This window comes from Ceratotherium simum, chromosome 18 (genome assembly GCF_057802395.1).
Source record: "Ceratotherium simum simum isolate JZ-2026a chromosome 18, ASM5780239v1, whole genome shotgun sequence".
Taxonomy (NCBI): domain Eukaryota; kingdom Metazoa; phylum Chordata; class Mammalia; order Perissodactyla; family Rhinocerotidae; genus Ceratotherium; species Ceratotherium simum.
The window spans coordinates 18,299,737-18,318,470 of record NC_141917.1 but is presented as its reverse complement, the minus strand read 5'-3'; the positions used below and the strand labels follow the sequence as shown (position 1 = coordinate 18,318,470).

At 36.7% G+C, this 18,734-nt stretch overlaps 1 protein-coding gene and 1 pseudogene across 1 annotated transcript in view; one reads left to right on the top strand and one right to left on the bottom strand.

Annotated features, from left to right (window-relative positions):
* LOC101404876 (cadherin-12) overlaps positions 1 to 18,734 on the top strand; it is a 100,822-nt gene that overhangs the window by 69,057 nt on the left and 13,031 nt on the right. The window contains exon 5 of the mRNA XM_087443161.1: positions 2,063 to 2,199. Within this exon, the coding sequence (XP_087299287.1) occupies positions 2,063 to 2,199 (137 nt within the window). The remainder of the gene's footprint in view (positions 1 to 2,062; positions 2,200 to 18,734) is intronic.
* LOC147914588 (uncharacterized) lies at positions 14,252 to 15,297 on the bottom strand (annotated as a pseudogene).

The following is an 18,734-nucleotide window of genomic DNA, read 5'->3' as shown; positions in this document are numbered from 1 at the left end:
GCTCTGACATCACAGCGTTTGTTATATTTAACTGCGGTCATAATTTCTGTAGATTCCATTCTCCTGTTCTAGCTCCATTCCACTGAAACATAACAGGTCAATCTGACGCCTGCTTCGCATGAGTATCCTTATCAAATTAAAGGCAACCAGCATGTTCTTCTTGTGTCTTTGTTCTTTCAGCCTGCATTTCCCTAGTTGTTTCAATGACTCCTCACAACCCATTGAATCAAATCTCTACAGGCCTGGTCACTCTCTTGGTCTCTTGGCAAAATTCTGGTGTACAGGAAATGCTTACAGCCTTGCCCCTTTCAAATACATCCACCATATGCCTTAAAAGTGATTAACTTTTAATCCATACCCTAATTGCACGCTCGATGGTGTTCATTACCCACAGGATTGTGTCCAGCCTCCTTACTGTAATTTATGAGGCCTTCTTGACCTAGATTACTTATCTTTTTTCACGTTATTGTGGCTCAGATATTTTTTCATAATTCTCAGCAGCTTATAGTTTTCCATGCAAACCCCATGGTTTCGCTACTGCTGTTGTATCTTCCTGAAATAACTTTCCCCTTTCCTCACTTTGTCTGCCTCGCTTTTCTCCTGAATAATTCTTATACAGTCTTCTAATGTCAGCCAAACCTCATGTGCAGAAAGGTTTGCCTGAACCAATAGGTTTTCTTTGCTTGTTTTGTTTTGTTTTGTTTTTTACATTGATTTTATTGAGGTATAATTATACACAGTAAATGCACATATTTTGACTGTACCCTATGATGAGTATTGTCGCATTTACACTCCTGTGTAATCACCTTTGCAATGAAGATATATAGTCTACAGCCATACTACCCAGAACACTTCCGATCTCGTCTGAACCAATAGATTTTTGAACTAGGTGTCTTCTTTGTCTTTCTGTAGTATCTTCTCTGTCCTTATATCAGACGTTGAAATAGTCTGTTATATGTGTCTCCCCAACTAGACTCTTCATTGGTGGGCATTGTACATTACTTATTTTTATATGTTGCAACCCTAGTACAGTGTGCATGGTGGGCACTCAGCAAATATTTAGTAAATTGTACAATTGAACATAGTTAGTCTACACCAACAATATTTCTGTAAATGCTGTAGTCACTAAGGAGGTTCATCCTCGTATGGAAAAATGGGGAGATTAATAATACTCATTTTTTAAGCTTTTGTAGCTATTTAATAAGTTAATATGTGTAGGTATTTATATTGGTATCTGGCACATGGTAATATTTTGAAATGTCTGTTATTATTATGATTGAAAATATATGTTTGAAAAATAATCTTACCTATATCAGTCTATTTGTCTACTGTTATATAAATATTTATATAAATGCAATGTGTGTTTTTTAATTCATGTTCTTGGATTTTTTAGTCCAGCTGTCTCATGTAAAGAAGGCAACATCTGTTATTATCGAGAAGGTTAGCTAATAAAGAAGACAAAGAAATATTATTAGCCAAAGTCACTTGTTTTTTTAGAAAGTTGTTCTGATCTATAGAGTAATAAAACAATGGCCGTTTTATATGTGTTTAAAGGAAATATTTCTGTACAATTACCACATTGTAAGTTAAAAAATTTCCCTTAGTGTCCATAATATGATTTTTTCTATCCATGGAAACAAAGATTCTATCTCTGTCTTGGCCTAAGCTCTATTCTGTTGTGGTTGCTTCCAGATGCTTCCCCCACCCCCAGCTCTTCCGACAGCCACCATTAAGGAATCTTTTACTGCTTGAAAAAGTTTTAATATTCAGCAGGTTAAGAAAACCCACGGTCAGCTTTAGAATTTTAGTCTCTGCTGAGCTTTCAAGGTGTCAAGACCCTAAAATAATATGAACAGCAGGAGTACTAAATCTTTCATTATTTCCGGTTTCCCCTTGAGCATACTGACTTGGCAATAAAGAAGCTGTCATTTACACTCTTCTGTATTGCTAGGTGGGTAATAGCTACAGGGAGGAAAATAAGGAACTGTGTTGAGTTAGCCTGACTGCCATTGTGATTAATGTGTAATCATTGCACATTTGCATCTACTCTTTTTATGTACAGGTACTTCATAGATTGGAAGAGTGATGGGGACGGCTACTTTACAATAGACGGAACTGAAGGAACCATCGCCACTAATGAATTACTGGACAGAGAAAGCACCGCGCAGTATAATTTCTCCATAATTGCGAGTAAAGTTAGTAAGTATGGCACGGACAGAATCAATGTTATACTGCATTTCTGTGGATTTAACACTCTTAAATGCGTCCCTGCTGAGGTGTTTTTCATTTTTAGACTGACAGCTCAGTGGTCTCCTGGGCAAACTCAGAAACCTGTTCCTTTTCCTCATAGCATAAGTCCAGAAAAATTGTGACAGCTGCCAATGAGCCCTGTTTGCAAGACTGCATGAATATCTAGTAGTGAATTTCATTGTATGACCTCATCCCTTTCCACGCTGTACCCTCAAAAATCCCCCGGAGTTCCAATTTCTCTTCCATACCAGATCCCTGTAGATATTATTGGGAGCTTCACAGACCAGGCAGGAGGAAATAATTATCACATAAAATCACCCATTCTGAAGTATTTTCTGAAATTGAAGAGAGCATTTTTTAAGTCCTCCCTCTTTCTTCTCTCTCCTTTCATTAGAATGTAATTTTTATGAATATCACTGTGGAATATACAGGAGTTTTAAGTACCATTCTTCAAGGAATCACTCAGAATCTATACGATTGTTAGGAATGATTCCTTGTGTTGGTTTCTACTTGGCCCAGAAAAGAGTACTCTAGGCTGAGAGTGATTATAGGTCTTAATTGTTTGGCTAGACAATCAAGGATATTATCAGAACTTCCCAAGGTAACAGATTAGGGTAGGAGTGACGACATTCAGCTGTCAACATGCTTGTTCGTAATAGAAGTGCACCTTACCAATCCTTCAGTTTACGGTCTCTTGAAAGATTTAGGGAACTCCCTTCTGCGTATCTTTCACTTTGTTTTCATCCTATTTCATTTTGTGCATCTGGTACAAACACTTTGGCAGCTAATTTCACCTTTCAATGCAGGGAAAAGCTAACTGTGAATATTTCTGTTGAGACGTTTTTGATCAATCTCAACTCAGTGGGGTATAAATATGAGACAGTTATTTTTATCTTCAACAACTGCTTCCAAAGATGAATAGTCAAACACCTATTCCCAGGCCTTAAGGACGTCTTTAGCTGATTTCATTACTTTTAGGTTATTCTGATTATTAAAGGTAAGCCTAACATAAAAAAACATGCAACTTCTACATTGTTCTTTGGAACATTGACCTGTCTGGTAAGAAGGCTGACTTCCCCGAGGCTGCCATATTAAAGTTCTTACGTTGGGGGTCAGGTTGATCATCTAGCTCAGCTCAGCCTTCCAGCCATACCTGCCAGCATGCTGTTTATGTAAGTGAAACTATCTTGGAATCTCTAGTCCAGACCACTTGCCAGCTGAATACCACAACGTAACCTCTGTCAATGCCTTGTGAAATGAAATATACACCCAGCCAAACTTTGCCCAGATTCTTACCTCCAAAATTGTGAGAAATACTAAAATTGTAATTATTTCAAGCAACTACATTTTGTGATCGTTTGTTGTTACCTGGCTTTAGATAACTGTAGAACTCAATGACACTGTAAGTTGGAACTATGATTTTGCTGGTGGTGGTACAGATTCTCCAGTCAGTTGGAGTGGAAATGAGAGAGAGAAATAAAAATGCACAAATCTCTCTTATCTGCCCCCATATAGTGCTCCGTTGGTTGCTACTGCTTCTAGGGCTAAAATGGACTGGCAGTAGAGGCAGTTGCCAAACACTGTCTTCTTAGATGATTTTTGACTTATTTGATGCTGAGGACTCTGGCGTCCCATCTGCATAGGAACTTGATAGGGGCACCCAGTGGTAGACCTTACAGCTTCTTAATTCCAGGGACCCCTTGTGCAACAGGCAGCCTTCTTGGGTGACTTAGTAGCATGATTTCTCAATTGTAGCTTTCAGTTGTGCCCACTTGACCCTGAGAAAATTCACACACCCTTGTCATGCTAAACAGGTGCATTACAGGCTGCTCTTCTACTCTAAGCTTTCTCTGTCCTGCCTTCAAATCTCCATTCGAATCTGCCTTAAGGCTCTGAATGCAGATCATCCAGTCAGCTGCCTGGGCAGATACACTGAGAACAGAATGCCAGTCTCCCCTTTCTGGAGCCCCACCATTCTCTTTGTTTTCCTGAAGTCTCCTTTCACACGTGGCATCTTACATCCCTCCTGTACCACATCCTATTACAGTTATGTATGTTATTCATTCTTTCTTTCCTGCCAACTTTCAATTATTTCATTCATCCAGAATGTTGGGGACAGCTTAACCACATTGTACTTAGAAAATAAACTTTAGTTTTCTAAGATCTTTGGCAAGTAGAGTGAAAATGAGTTGTCTAAGTTAGAGAGTAGAAGACCTCTGTGAACTATGTTACATTCACGCTAATGGCTTGGACATAGTAAGTGACAACTCACCAGAGGAAGTCTCTTCAAATAACTTCTATTTATAAAGACATATTGTCCATAATAAAAGATTGTTCATTAGAAAACTATCTAATCTAACCTAAACTTTCCTATTAATACACACAGAAAACATGTGCTTATTTTTAAGTAGGAGTAATAGGCTCCTGTAACTTAACTCGAGATGAAAGTCTGCAGATAGTTCATTAATCACCTGTGTTGTGGCTCTGGAAGGTCTCTCTCCCTAATGGCTACCTAGTCCACCAAAAGCATCATCATGGTATGAGGGCTCTAATGGTAGCAGGTCTGGCATCTCCAGTCAGAACCTTGAGCTTCAACCATTTGGAAAATGCACCCTTACAACGGAAGCAAGTATCATTGATCCTCAAAAGCTTGTATTTTTTAAAACTAGGGGAACCCTATTTTTTAAATTCTCTATATGATTAGGGTATAGGCTGGCTCTGCCACTCCAACCTGCTGGCTGTAGTTTTTGCCTAAATGCAAATGAGGAAACCCTTGTGTGTGGATCTCATAAGTTATGTTGGTCCTTGCTGGGACATATGTAGAACTGAAACTTAGACACATAATCCATATATATACACAATATAAGTATAATACCAAACTAATATTTCTAAAATATCTACCCCAGGTCTATTCTAGCACCTATGCAAAGACCACTGTGTGGATTTTAGATCTTTTGAGAAAGTCTGCTGGAGTAAACACTATATGTCTGTGTGAAAAATAAAGAAACTAAACACACACCATGGGATCATTGATGATTCAGTAGTAAGAATAGCTTATTCTGGGCTTTATTTTGCTTGAGTTTACAGAGTTTAAAAGTAAATTTTACTCATATTCTAATGCATAAGGCTGTTTTCATTGATCAGTGAGCCAGCTGAGCAGGAAACTATCATCACAGTGAATGGCTGAGAAATACGTAGTCCACACTTGCCCTGCCAAGAAGAACAAAAAGGTGTAACTACACCTTATTGCAGCTTGAACCAGCATATGTTTGGGCTTTGACCCTTCTATAAAAACTCGCAGGTGAAATGAAATCGTATGATGAACAACTTCCAATTAATTGAAAAGCAGTCATTAATCAGTGTTGCTGTAGTTGTAGGACCAAATAATTTTATTAGACTCCTAATAATTCTTTTGTGCATTACTGCTTGGCTGTTTTTATGATACTAATCTTGAGAACGTTAGAAGAGACCGAAGCTCCAAAAATTCACTTCATTCAAATTATCAGAAACTTTCAACATGCAAAAGTTTCTAATTTTTTGTTTTCTTTTGTGTTTTTATGTTACTATAACAAATATCATTAGGCAAAGATAACTAAAAATAACTACATTAAAGCCCTAAAACATATCTTATGTAATTATAAAATAAACAGATGATACCAGAGTCAAGTCTTCTTTTCTTGGTCGTGTAGTTATCCAGATGGCAATGGATTGCTTTCATTCATTGCAGAATAGGTAAAAAAAATCAGTGAATTGACTTACTAAATGCTATCTTTGGGGGAAATTTTGTATGTGAATATATCATTATAAGTTTGGATTAAATGGCTGAGTAGTTGATTTTTAAGGTTATTTGGTATATAGAGCTATATTGTTAAAACTTCTCTTCAACATAATTCAAGTGATGTCATCTTCATATGTACAGAAAAATCAAACTCTTAGATTACTATCCATAATTCAGGCACAACATAAATTCATACATTTTTTTAATAAACTTGAACAGAATATCATTTATGTACAAAGCACTATTAGTTGTGGGTTATGAAAAAACTGACTGAAGTGTATTCTTAAGCATTTTAAAATTTAGGAGTAGTTCAAAATTGACCAAAATAGAGAATTTTATTAAGTTATAACTATACAAATTACACTGAATTCCAGGGACTTCATATTTAAGTATACCCTCGTATAATCTCCAGGGGGAAGTTGAAAAAGGTTATGACTGACCAGAGTGTGGTCACTAAGTGAGGAAGGATTTAAATGGAAAGAAATAGATTTTGTGTAGAATTTTCTGAAGGATTTCATCTGCCTATATGCCAAATACTTAGCCGTGAAATGATGTTCTTAGACCAAATGAGAAGAAAGTACCTAATTTTTTTGACTAATAGTAATAATAATATAAACTAATAAACTAAACTATTCTAATAGCTTCATATACATTAAGTCAGAGTGAGTATTATTGTCCAAATTTAGGAGTGAGAAAATGGAGGCTCAGAGATATTTTCTTTGTAGCCCTGTGCCACACAATGAATGATGATCAAGCTAAGATGAGTCCTGGACTCTATCTTACTCAAAAACATAATTCCACAGGGACAACTATTAAATTGCCTATGCTTCATTTTACTTATTTTAAATAAGTTAGTAGTAAAACTAGTCAGAGTGATTTTCATATGCATAGATGATTAAGTACAATGTAGTAAAAAATTATATATACATTTGCAATACACATATAATTGGATTGAAATTATTGTTAGTCTTGATTATCTATCATCTCTCTATCTATCTATCATCATCTATCTATATTTAAGCTTGTTAGATTGCTTAACTATTAGAATTCTATAGTGAATTTGCATTCTAGAAATAAAATAAAAAGACAAAATATAAGAATAGGAAAACATATGTGCAATATTAAGTGTGTGACAGTGGTGTATTTAGGTAGATTTCTATCTATGCCCAATAAGCATGTATTACTAGATCAGTCTCAAGCTGCAACAAGAGTTCCTAAAGATTTCATCGTGAAGGATCCTTTTTCATAATTTCCCTGTGTATTGAAAGATTTTGTTGACCTTTGCTGCATCGCCTCCTATATGCTGGCCGCTCTCGGGGACAATGCCTTCCTCTGTGCCAAGGACATCAAGAAGATCCTGGATAGTGTGGGCGTTAAGGTGGACCCATGACCAGCTCAACAAGTTCTTCAGTGAGCTGAACAGAAAAACACTGAAGAATCGTTGCCCAGAGGATCACCAAGCTGGCCAGCATGACAGCGGTAGGCTGTGGCCTTCTCCAGCACCCCGGGATCTGCATCTCCTGCTGCTGGTTCCCCCCCAGCCACAGCAGAGAAGAAGACAGACCAGAAGAAGGAGGAGTCGGAGGAGCCAGTGAGGACATGGGATTGGCTTGTTTGACTAGAGTCCTGCTCCGCTGCAAAAGTGATAAGATGTCATTTCTGACATCACAGGTATCACTTTTGCCACATTCTATTCAGTAGAAGCTAGTCACTAGATCCAAGCCACACTTAAGAGCAGGGAGTTACGTGACAGTAACTCACGTGGATATCAGGAAGTAGGAATTATTGGGAGCCACTTTAGAAGGTTCCCTACCATTTGTAGTTCTTGGCAACCAGTGAAGTCACTCTTAAAATTAAGAAAGTTTAGAGACCATATTACCTGGCCCTAGGCACTGAAAATACTGTGAGAAATGCAATCTGGCTGAATTCATTAAGTATACAACCAAAAAACCAAGTGCTGTAAGAAAGAAAATAATTAAAATAATTATTTGGGGAGGAATAAACATAGTAAGTCACACAGGAATTGTCATTCGAGTTGAGTCTTTAAAATATGAAAAAGATATTGTAAGGGAGGTAAGAAAGGTATTCTGGGTTGAAGAAACATCCCAAGCAAAGGCATAGAAATATCAAAGTTCATGTTGAGACCAGATGTTGCAAATAGGTTGGTACAGTGTGTATCAAGGGTGCCTATTGGGAGGTAGAGAAAATGCATTCAGAAAGGAAGCCTGAGATCTACTCTCTTAGCGACTTTCAAATATACAATACAGTATTATTAACTATAGTCACCATACTGTACAGTACATCCCCGGGACTTATTGATTTTATATCTGGAATTTTGTACCTTCTGACCCCCTTTACCTTTTTCGCCTACTGCTTACCCCTCGCTTCTGGTAACCACTTCACAACATATACAAATATCAAATCATTATGTTGTACATCTGAAAGTACTATAATGTTATATGTCAATTATATCTCAGTAAAAAAAAGCAAAGAAAGGAAGGCTGAGGCTTTATCAAACAGCCTTAAATGCCTCACTGAGAAATTACAACATTTTTCAGGCAGGCGTATGAGCCTGTCCTTATTCCTGTTGTCTCTACTATGTGTCCCCAGCTTAGCGTACATCCAAAGAGGCATATATCACTTCTCCAACTCTCCCAGTCTGGTGAGTGTGGAAGGTGGTTATGCTCTGGACCTTCATTCCTATAAGCCAGCACTGATCGCCTTACATTTATCTGCCTGGGTGACTATGGTTAACTTCACCAAAATCAAGAGACAAGGGTGAGTCTGGATTCTCTGCAGTGTCTGAGCAGCAGACACTCCTCTCTAGTTTGGCCAATCTTTTTTTCAGAAAGATATTATTAATTCTCTCACATTAATTGAGAATGAGCATGCTTGAGTTGGCCCTTTCTTCTTACAACTCTTCCTCAACTTCTCAGTCATTGTCACCTGCATCAGAATCACCTGGGAGACTTTTTGAAGGACAGATTCCTAGATCTGTCATATTCAAGACATATTGAATCAGAATTTCTGGGAGTATTGCCAAGAAATCTCCGTTTTAAACAAGCTCTCTACGTCTTCTAATGGACACTGATTTTGGAACTAACATGCCAGACTCTCCAGCATCCTGAAGATGAACATAGATTTTGGGAAACAGAACAGTGGAATCAGCTATCATGTGTAAATGTACTTACTCAGAGAGTACAGTTCACTTTTGAGGGCTAAATGTAACCATTGGCTTCAATTCTGGATTGGAGTCATTTTTTCTTCCTTCTCTTGCCCTGATTACCTTTCTCTTACTTTTCATGAATGTCTTACTTTACATGTATGAGTCTAGGTAGTTTATCTACCATTTTCTGATTATCTTTCTTTTTCCCAAGTGACTGTATGAAACTATTTTGTTTTCTCAAAGAAAGGTAAGTTTGATTTATACTAGTATTGGCAGCTTTTCAGTATTACTTGTAAGAGTAATAATTTGAAGAAAGAATCACTTATAAATATTCACACAGTTTTATAAAGCCTTACAATGTATCATATACCTAGAAATAATAATCATTAACACCATCATAATCCTCAACTTAATTTAGAAATGATACCATTTTTATCACTGTTTTATGCTGTGTAAATATAATGGAATCCAAATTTGTGTTGCAATAGCTTATATTTTGTTTTAAACTTTCAACTGCTTATGGGTACACTACCATAATCAAATTGCTTAGGAGTACTTTAAATCAGTATAATTGCACCATCAAAATCACATACACAACAATAATGCCAGGCTTGTTTTTTTTCTTAATTAGCATCTGACCTTCTCAGGAAATTAAAACTTAGCATTTCACCTAAAGGTTGAAATTTGGGTAAAAAATGATATTTAGATATATACAGAAAATTCATTTTAATATAATATACCAAAAATAGAATTCAAAAATAGGAAACATTTTTACATGGAAAATGCTTTTTTATTGACATCATGCACTATACTGTATTTCACCTATTTGTATTGTTATCCTCTCAAGTAGAACTTCTTAATTTCAAGGACTTTATCTTATACATCTTTGACGTCCGTGGTCTATCATACTCTCTGGAACATATGGATATGTACATAATTAATGAATAAATTGTGAGTAGCTTTATACTTGTATGAAATATGTGTTACATCCTAAGTGAAAAATATTATATCATAACTTTTGTTTATTAATTTTTTAAGAAATTTATATCCATCATGAGTATAAATGTAACAGCAATATTTTACTACTCATTCATTTATTTATTCCTTGGTATATGTTAAAGCCCATCCTTCGTATTCAGAACATAAGGTTTACAGAGAAAAAATATCTTTCTCAGATGAGCTTACAGTCTAATGGGCTCCCGCATGGTAAACTGGCCATAAATACCATGTATAAGGTTAACATGGAAACTAAGCAAAGAAGCAGGGCTTTATGGGAGCACACAGAAAGATATGAGGAAAATCCTCCACAAGAACACAGTATCTAAACTGAAAGGTAGAAGATTAGAAAGGAAATAGTGAAAGGAGAGTAAAAAGTGTTCTAGGTGATGGAAATGGCATACGCCAAGCTGTGGAAGTGGAAGAAAGCACAGGATACACAAAGGAACATAAAGTAATTCAATATAGCAAAAAATAGAAATTAAGGGTGAGTAAAAGGCAAAGCTCTTCTGTCTTTCTGTCTCACTCGTTCTCTGTATCTCTGTCTCTCTGTGTCTGTCTGTCTTTCTCTCTCCATACTTATCTCTTCCCACTCATCCTCTCCCACTAATAAAGAGAATTTAGATAAGAAATATGAAGGGTCTTTTCCAGCATGCTATGTTGTTTTGATTTTATCCTGCAGTAAATAGGTAAACATTGAAGAGATGTGATCAAACACAGAACTTGATTTGACTGGTATTTTTGAAAATATATGCTGGTTGCAGAATTGAGAAAGAGTTGGCGGAAAGCAGGGTTAGATAATGGTGGGAAAAATGGTAGAAATATTTTGCAGTAATCTAAGAAAGAAACTTTGATGACTTGTAGAGTAATGGCAGGGATGATAAAAAAGAAATGGAGAAATTTGAGAGAAAGTTTAGAGGTGAAATTGATGAGAACTGATATTGATTGGATGTGGGAATGAGGTGAATGAGGAGTCACCATTAATGGTCAGATTTCTAGATAGACAGCAGGGAGACTGGTGGTACTGTAAACTGAGGTAGGAAATACAGAAATAGAAACAGTGGTATTGTGCAAAGATTCTGAGTTCAGTTTTGACCAGATTGAATTTGATATTCTTGATGCTTATATAAGTAGTTATGTAATCATTGTGTACACTGGTCAAGAAATCAGAAGAGGGATTAGGTTTGATAAATAAATTTGGGATTTATCTACATTTAGATTATAATAAATATGTGAGCATGAAAGATGGGAAGAAAAGTGGGTCAATGATGTGCACTTAAGCCACTTAAGGGGTGGGCAAAAAGACAAGCAGAAAGATCGGAAAAGAACAAACTTCTAAAGGTAGAAGTGAACAGAGATATATTTAGGTGATAGAAACAAAATTTTAGTCAAGTAATTTGATGAAGAATGTAGGAGAAAGGGAAGAGTAGAGGATAAAACATAGCTTTGTATTTTGTGCATTATATTCTCATTGCGACTGTGACTTGGTTGATTATAATGAATAGAAAATAATATATAATCATAGACTATTAACAGTTTATTATATTTTTGCAAGTGCATGTTTCAGAAATTTGGTTGTTTACTGACTAACATCTATTACTACTTGTATACAATTGCCTGTTTTTAGTTAAATCAGTAATGAGTCTTACATGCCTCCAAAATACTAATTTAATTTTGCTCTGATTATATCAAAGAAAGTCACTTGAGAAGAATTTTTTAAAATTACAGATAGTTTAACATAAAGTGAAATGACATCTAAAGTTAAGTCTTGTTGACCTTGGGTGAATTCAAGGAAAATATGTTAACTCTCATGATGTCAGCAGGTCATGATCTACAGAGGTTTCCTGGTACATCAGCTGCATCTAACCCACTTTTGCTTCTCAGTTCGGTCTATTATTATTATTTTTTTTTTGCTGAGGAAGATTCACCTTGATCTAACATCTGTGCCAATCTTCCTCTATTTTGTGTGTGGGTCGCTGCACAACATAGCTGCTGACAAGTGTAGGTCTGTGACTGGGAATCGAACCTAGGCTGCTGAAGCAGAGTGTGCCAAACTTAACCACCAGGCCATGGGGCTGGCCCCAGTTCAGTCTATTTTTGAAAGTATATTTATTCATCAATATATCCAAATTGCTAACAAGTACTAGTCACTGCGTTAATCTCTGGAAGTTTAAAGGTGAATATGACTCAGTTCCTACTCTCAAAGAACTAAGAATGTCTAAGGCTTTATGTATTGCAAATATTTGGAATCAATGATAGGTTTTCCCTACTGTTTTCACTGGAAAAATAAATTGATTGGTGGTATTGTTAAGGATTTCTTTTTCTTTGGAGATCAGTTTTTGTCACCAGCAGGATAGAAGGTAGTATTTGACTCTTTAGCATAGGTATATATGAATAATTTAAATCTTTATGGGTTGCTCAGTCTACCTACCAATCATACTACTGTAATTGAACAGAACTATTATTTGACATGGTTTATCTTAACTTGTAATTTAAAAGTGAACAGATTTAAAGAGAAAAGACAAAGAAAGATGGTGTTATTTATTCACTGTATCTTGCTCAATTTGCACTATAATTCAGTTTTTTTTGGCATAAAAGCTAAGATTCCATTCTTGAAGTTATTGTAGTTGCAGTTTAGTACACATTCACAAAATTGAATTTTTAACTCCTATAGTTTTTCAAAAGTAGATGTCATTTTTAAATAAGGAAGCCTAATAGCTCCAGTGTATTTTAACATACTAAGAACCTTGTATTTGTCAGTACTTTACAGTTTTCAAAACATTTTCAATTATACTTCTCATTTGGTTCATGGAAACATTCTATCATTTGGCCAGTATTTATTGAGCATTTATTATGTAATTGAAAAAAAACCTCACTACCTTGACCCTCTAATGTAAACTGGGCTTCCGCACAACACGGTGGCTAAGATTGCAGGATAAGCGTGACTTATTGAAAGTCAATGATCATCATTTATGTGGGCAGATCTCAGGCAGTGCATCTTGCTCTGTGAGTTAGTTGATACATATCCCAGAGCAATGAAAAGTATAATAAGGAGACTTGGATTCCAGTCTGGGCTCTGACACAAGTTATGGGGCAAGATTATGCCAAAGTTTTCTTACCTATAAATGGGTGTTTATAGATCTGTAATGTTCCAGCTTTGTAGATCATCAGGATACTCTGTCAAATGAAATCTTATGTGGAATCCCGATATACTACATAAAGAGATCTGTGGATAAAGCCAATGAATTCTCTTTGACCCTTGAAACTCCTTACCACCAAGGAGGATGGCATGAGAACCATAAGTTTATAACAATTTTTAGATTTAAAATTTTGTTTTTCTTGTATTTATCAAAGGTTTACAATGCTAGTTACTAGTGAACTCACTTCTAAGAGAGATTTCTGACTCTGAGTTCCAAAGATGGCCACACCTTTGTGTCTGTCCCATCCCACATGTTCTTCTAACAATGAGACTAGCATTCTTTCTATCAAGAAGTAGGGTCTATCTTTCCTTCTCTTGAAATTGAAAGTGGGCTAGTGACTGCCTTGACTAACATAGAGGAGGCGTGTTCTTATGTGACTGTGTTAGGTCATAAAGGCAACAGTTTCTGGATTTCTCTAATTCTTGAAATACTTGCCTTTGAACTTGAGACACCATGTTGTGAGGAAGCCCACTCTACACAAAGAGACCATACATGAGTATTCTTGTCTACATCTCCATCCCGGGTTCTAGCAAACCACCAGCATCAAGCACCAGACATGTGACTAAATGAAACTTCAGATGATTCCAGCTAAAAAAGCGTCAACTCAGAGAGAAACGATAGTTTTCTTTCATTTTTTTTGATGGCTTAGGTGCATTTTATTGGTTTTCTTTCAGAATCTTTCTACAAAAGAGCAAAATCAAAAACCAAGGCCCTGGCAAGAGGATGAGAACCCTTCCTCTTTCCCGAGAGCCCTCCCACTCTCCCCATGTTCCCCAGCTGAGTCATTGCTGTAGTCCATGGGGTTGGAGGGCTTGACCCTTTCATCTCCCACCAAGCCAGAAAAGAGAAAAGACCCACCGCCTAACATTCTGAGCCCCAGAAGGCCACGGCCAAGGCACAGTCCGTGAAGAACACTGTGTCCTCTAATGCAGTGTGCTCTAGGAGCACTGTTGGGCCTAGCACCTCACTCCCAGAGGCCAGCTGCACACTCTCAGGCCAGGTAGGACCAGAGCTCGGGGCCTTAAGCCGGGAGCTGGTGGAGGTAAATGCAGTCCGATTTGAAGGGGCAGCAGCCATTCTCCCTGGTGAAGAACCGGCGTGGAATATAGTTGGTCCAAGCCTTGAAGTTCCTGATGAGTTGCTCCTTCTTGGCCCCCTTGCTCACCCAGAATTTGTGAGAGATGATGTAGCTGGAATGGACATGGCACTGGGGACAGGCCTCGATGAAATCTAGCAAGAAGTTCTGTCAGCTTTCCTGGCCATGTGGACAGGCAGCCCAGGCAGTGGGCATGGGTACAGTTGGACAGGATGCCGAAGATCCGCCCAGCCTCTGGCTTATCCCATGTCTTGTCCATGCAGATGCCACACATGACGTCCAGACTGTCCTGCTCTATCTCAACGTCAAGGTCCAGGCTCTAAAGTGGGGCCACAAGCTCCCAGGCAGGGGGTGACTTGGGCTGAGACTCCTGGGACTAGCTGTGAACCTGGTCAGCAGTTGATGGAGACAGGGACTTCCACCAACCTCCTCGGCCTTGCTGGCCAACCGCTCCAAGCCAGGCTCCATCCCCCAGCAGGCCCCGGCCCAGCCCCAACCCCAAACCACAGCCTCAGAGGGCAGGTAGGTGGGCTGGGAATCCCTGCAGGTCAGAGCACAGTGGCAGGTGGCTACAAATGGCGGCAACTCCACTCTAGGCAGCCTGGGGGCTGTGGGTGCTGATAGCTGCATTGATCTCCATGCACAATCCTCTCTGGAAGTTTCTGCAGACCTGGGACACCTTCCCTTAGTGAGTAAAGTGGCAGCTCAACCCCCAGTGACAGGCCATTCAGGCAAAGTTTCTGCATGGCTACCTGGAGTGGGGCCTGCTCTGCCCACCATTGCTACTGCCACCCAGCCCTGCAGGGTCCATCCCAGCTGCAACCCCTAGTGAGAATCCTTCTTTCCTTTGAATATAGATTTTAATATGTTTTATCACCAGGATTAGTTATTTATTGCTGCATAACAAATTATCATAGAGTTTCTTTGAGTCGGGGATTCTAAAAGGATTCATCTGAAAGGAATGGCTTAATATCTGCTCCAGGAAGTCTGGAGGGCTGGGCAGCTGGGAGCTGGAATCTTCTGAAGGCTCTTGTACTTAAGAAACCCAAAGGCACTGAAACCTTTTGCTTTCTGCAGCTAGTCAAGCTCCAAGTGAGGAGCAATATCAGTCTTCTTTTCTCATCAATGAAGCATAATATATTTGAGGTTCACTCATGTTGTTGTAGCACATATCAGTATTTTGTTCATTTTATTGTTGAAGAATTTTTTATTGTATGGATATGCCACATGATGTTTATCCATTCATCCAAAGATAGACATTTGAATTGTTTCCAGTTTTGGACTATATGTGTAATACTTCTATGTGCATATGCATAATGCATACACGTTTTTGTGTGCACATTTATTTTGTTCTCTTGGGTGGATACCTAGGAGTGGAATTGCTGGGTTATAAATTCATGTTTACTGCTTAAAGAAAGTTCTAACCTATTTTCCAGAGTGACTATACAACTTTATATTTCTACCAGAAATCTTTTCCATCAGCAATTCATGTTATTTTTTTGAGCAATGATTTGTGAATTTCAGTTTACAAGTCCTGCATTTATTATGCTAAATTTATTCCTAAATATTTTATTTTCTTTGATTCTACTGTGAATTGAATTGTTTTCTCAATTTCCTTTTCGGTTTGTTCTTTGCTAGTATATTAAGTATGCAATTGCTATTTTTCATATTGCTGTCTTATCCCATGGCCTTGGTGTACTCCTTTCTTACATCTATCAGTTTCTTTGTGGATTCTTTAGGGTTTCCTACCTACAGGGGCATGTGATTTTTGAACAGAAATAGTTTTCGTTCTTTTCAATCTGGAGACTTTTATTTTTTTAATTTTATTTTCATTTGATTGCACTGGGTAAACCTTCAAGTACAGTGTTGACTATAAGTGGCAAGAGCAGACATTCTTGCCCAGTGCCTAATAGAGAGCTAACATTCTGTCTTTTCACCATTGAGTATGATGTTAGCTAAAGATTTCTGCTAGATAGATTATGTCAGGTTGAAGATGTTGCCTTCAATTCCCTTCTATTCATTAGTTGTTGAAAGTTTTTTTTTTTCAGTCATGAATGGATGTAGGACTTTGTCAAATGCTAATTCTGACTCTATTGGGATGGCCATGTGATTTCTTTTTTGTTCTTTCTTCTATTAATATGTTGTATTGCATTGATTATTCTTGGACATTAAACTAACCTTGCATCCCTAGGATAAACGCCATTTCATCATTGTGTATTAGCTTTATAATACACTTCTGGAACTGATTTTGTTAAGGAATTTTTGTACTTGTCTTCATGAGTGATATTAGTCCATGCTTTTGTTTTCTTGTGATGTTTTTGATTGGCTTTGGTATCAGGATAAGTAGAATGACTAGGTAAATGTTTCCTCCTCTATTTTCTGAGTTTGTGAAGAATTGATATGATGTGGTCTTTAAATACTTGATAGAATTCCCCAGTGAAACCACGTGAGCATGAGTTTTTCTTGGTGGGAGGATTTTTAATTACAGTTTCATTTTCTTCACTTATTTTAGGTCTATTAAAATTTTCTATTTCTTTTTGAGGTCAGTTTTGGTAATTTGTGTCTTTCTAGGAATTTGTCCAGTCCATCTATGTTGACTAAATTTTTGGCGTAAAGTAATTTACGATATTATCTTATAATATTTTAATTCATTTTGATAAAAACTGAAGTTTCCTTCTTCATTCCTGGTTTTCGTAACTGGGGATTTACTTTGTTTTTCTTAGTTTAAGTTGTACTTTAAAATACTGATAATAAAGCAGTTCTAACTCAAATCGACACAGAAAGCTATGGGAGCTGAATGAGCTATCAACAAGGGATAGGGAAAGAAGACGTAACAAACGTTTTGAAGGCCTGAGGGATAAAAATATAATTATTTCTTGATGATCTTATATGAGCCCTTAATAAAGCTGGTTATTAAATATAAGCAACATGGATCAATGATAATTGGAGTTTAAATGGTTTGAATACTACTAACACAGCAATTAATTGTGTAATATTTTTGTTATTAAATACTTACTAAGTTTATATTTGAATTTGCTTTCTAAGTAGTCAATGATAACTACCTGGCAAAAATTTGGATAGTAGTGCTCATGCTGAATCAAGTTTAAACAGATTTCATTATTGCTGTCCCAAATAAAGATTAGATAAATCAGAAAGGAAATAGATCATTACTTTTTCGCATAATTTAGTGAAATATATATATATAAATGAAAACAATTCTATATTACTCTAATAAATTATATTCTCTTGTGAAAAGTTCAGTGCTTACTTGGGTACAGTAGTTCATGAATAGAGATTTTAGTGCTTCCCCAGCTGGCATTTAAAATCATAAGGTAGCATTTTTAAGCCTTTAATTATGAAAAGTTTCACAAATATACAATAGAAGAGAGAACAATATAATGAAACCCATAAACCCATTACTCATTTTCGACAATATGAACATGTTGTTTTTGTTGTTGTTATAGGTTTCCTCTATCTTTGTTTGGGTATTTATTTTATAATTGCCAAAATGATGACTAGTGACATTTAGTTTTCAGTAATTCTACAAATCCTATGGTGCACAGGAAAATCTTACACAACAAATACTTGTCTTAGCTAAAATACCAAAAGCACCCCTCTGAGAAACACTTTTAATAATTAGATGTTACAGTAGGGATTATATTTTTGTGACATATTACGCATTGGAGCAGATGTTAAAATCTATATTGCAGGAGGATAAACAATTTAAAACTACCAAAAGGGAATTTCTTATGTGTAAAAAATTGAGTTAAATTAATTTTAATAACATGTATATACATTATAAAGGCAAATATGCATTATAAATATAATTGTGGGAGAAGTCCCACCCTCTTTGGAAGATATCCCATCCTCACACTAATTTAATAAGATAAAACTGTAATTCTGGAAAAAAATAAAAACAAAATTCTCCTTTTCATATGTCCTTGGGACTTGTACCTTGTGGACCAAGTGAAATAAGAAGTAGGGACTGATTTTCATATTGTACAGAAGTTGACTAGGTTAAGTTATTCACGTGAATTTACTAAACTTTAATCTCTAATATGAATTAGTTGTCTAACATTGGGAATAACAGTGTCTATATCAGAATTGTGAACCCTAAATGAGTTAATCTACGTAATGAATTTTAGAATATAGATACATGGTAAGCATTATAAAATATTAGGCATTAATTTTTGTTGTTATTTTTGATAATTTCCAGTTTGTTCAGGAAAGTGGACCTAGTTTAACCAA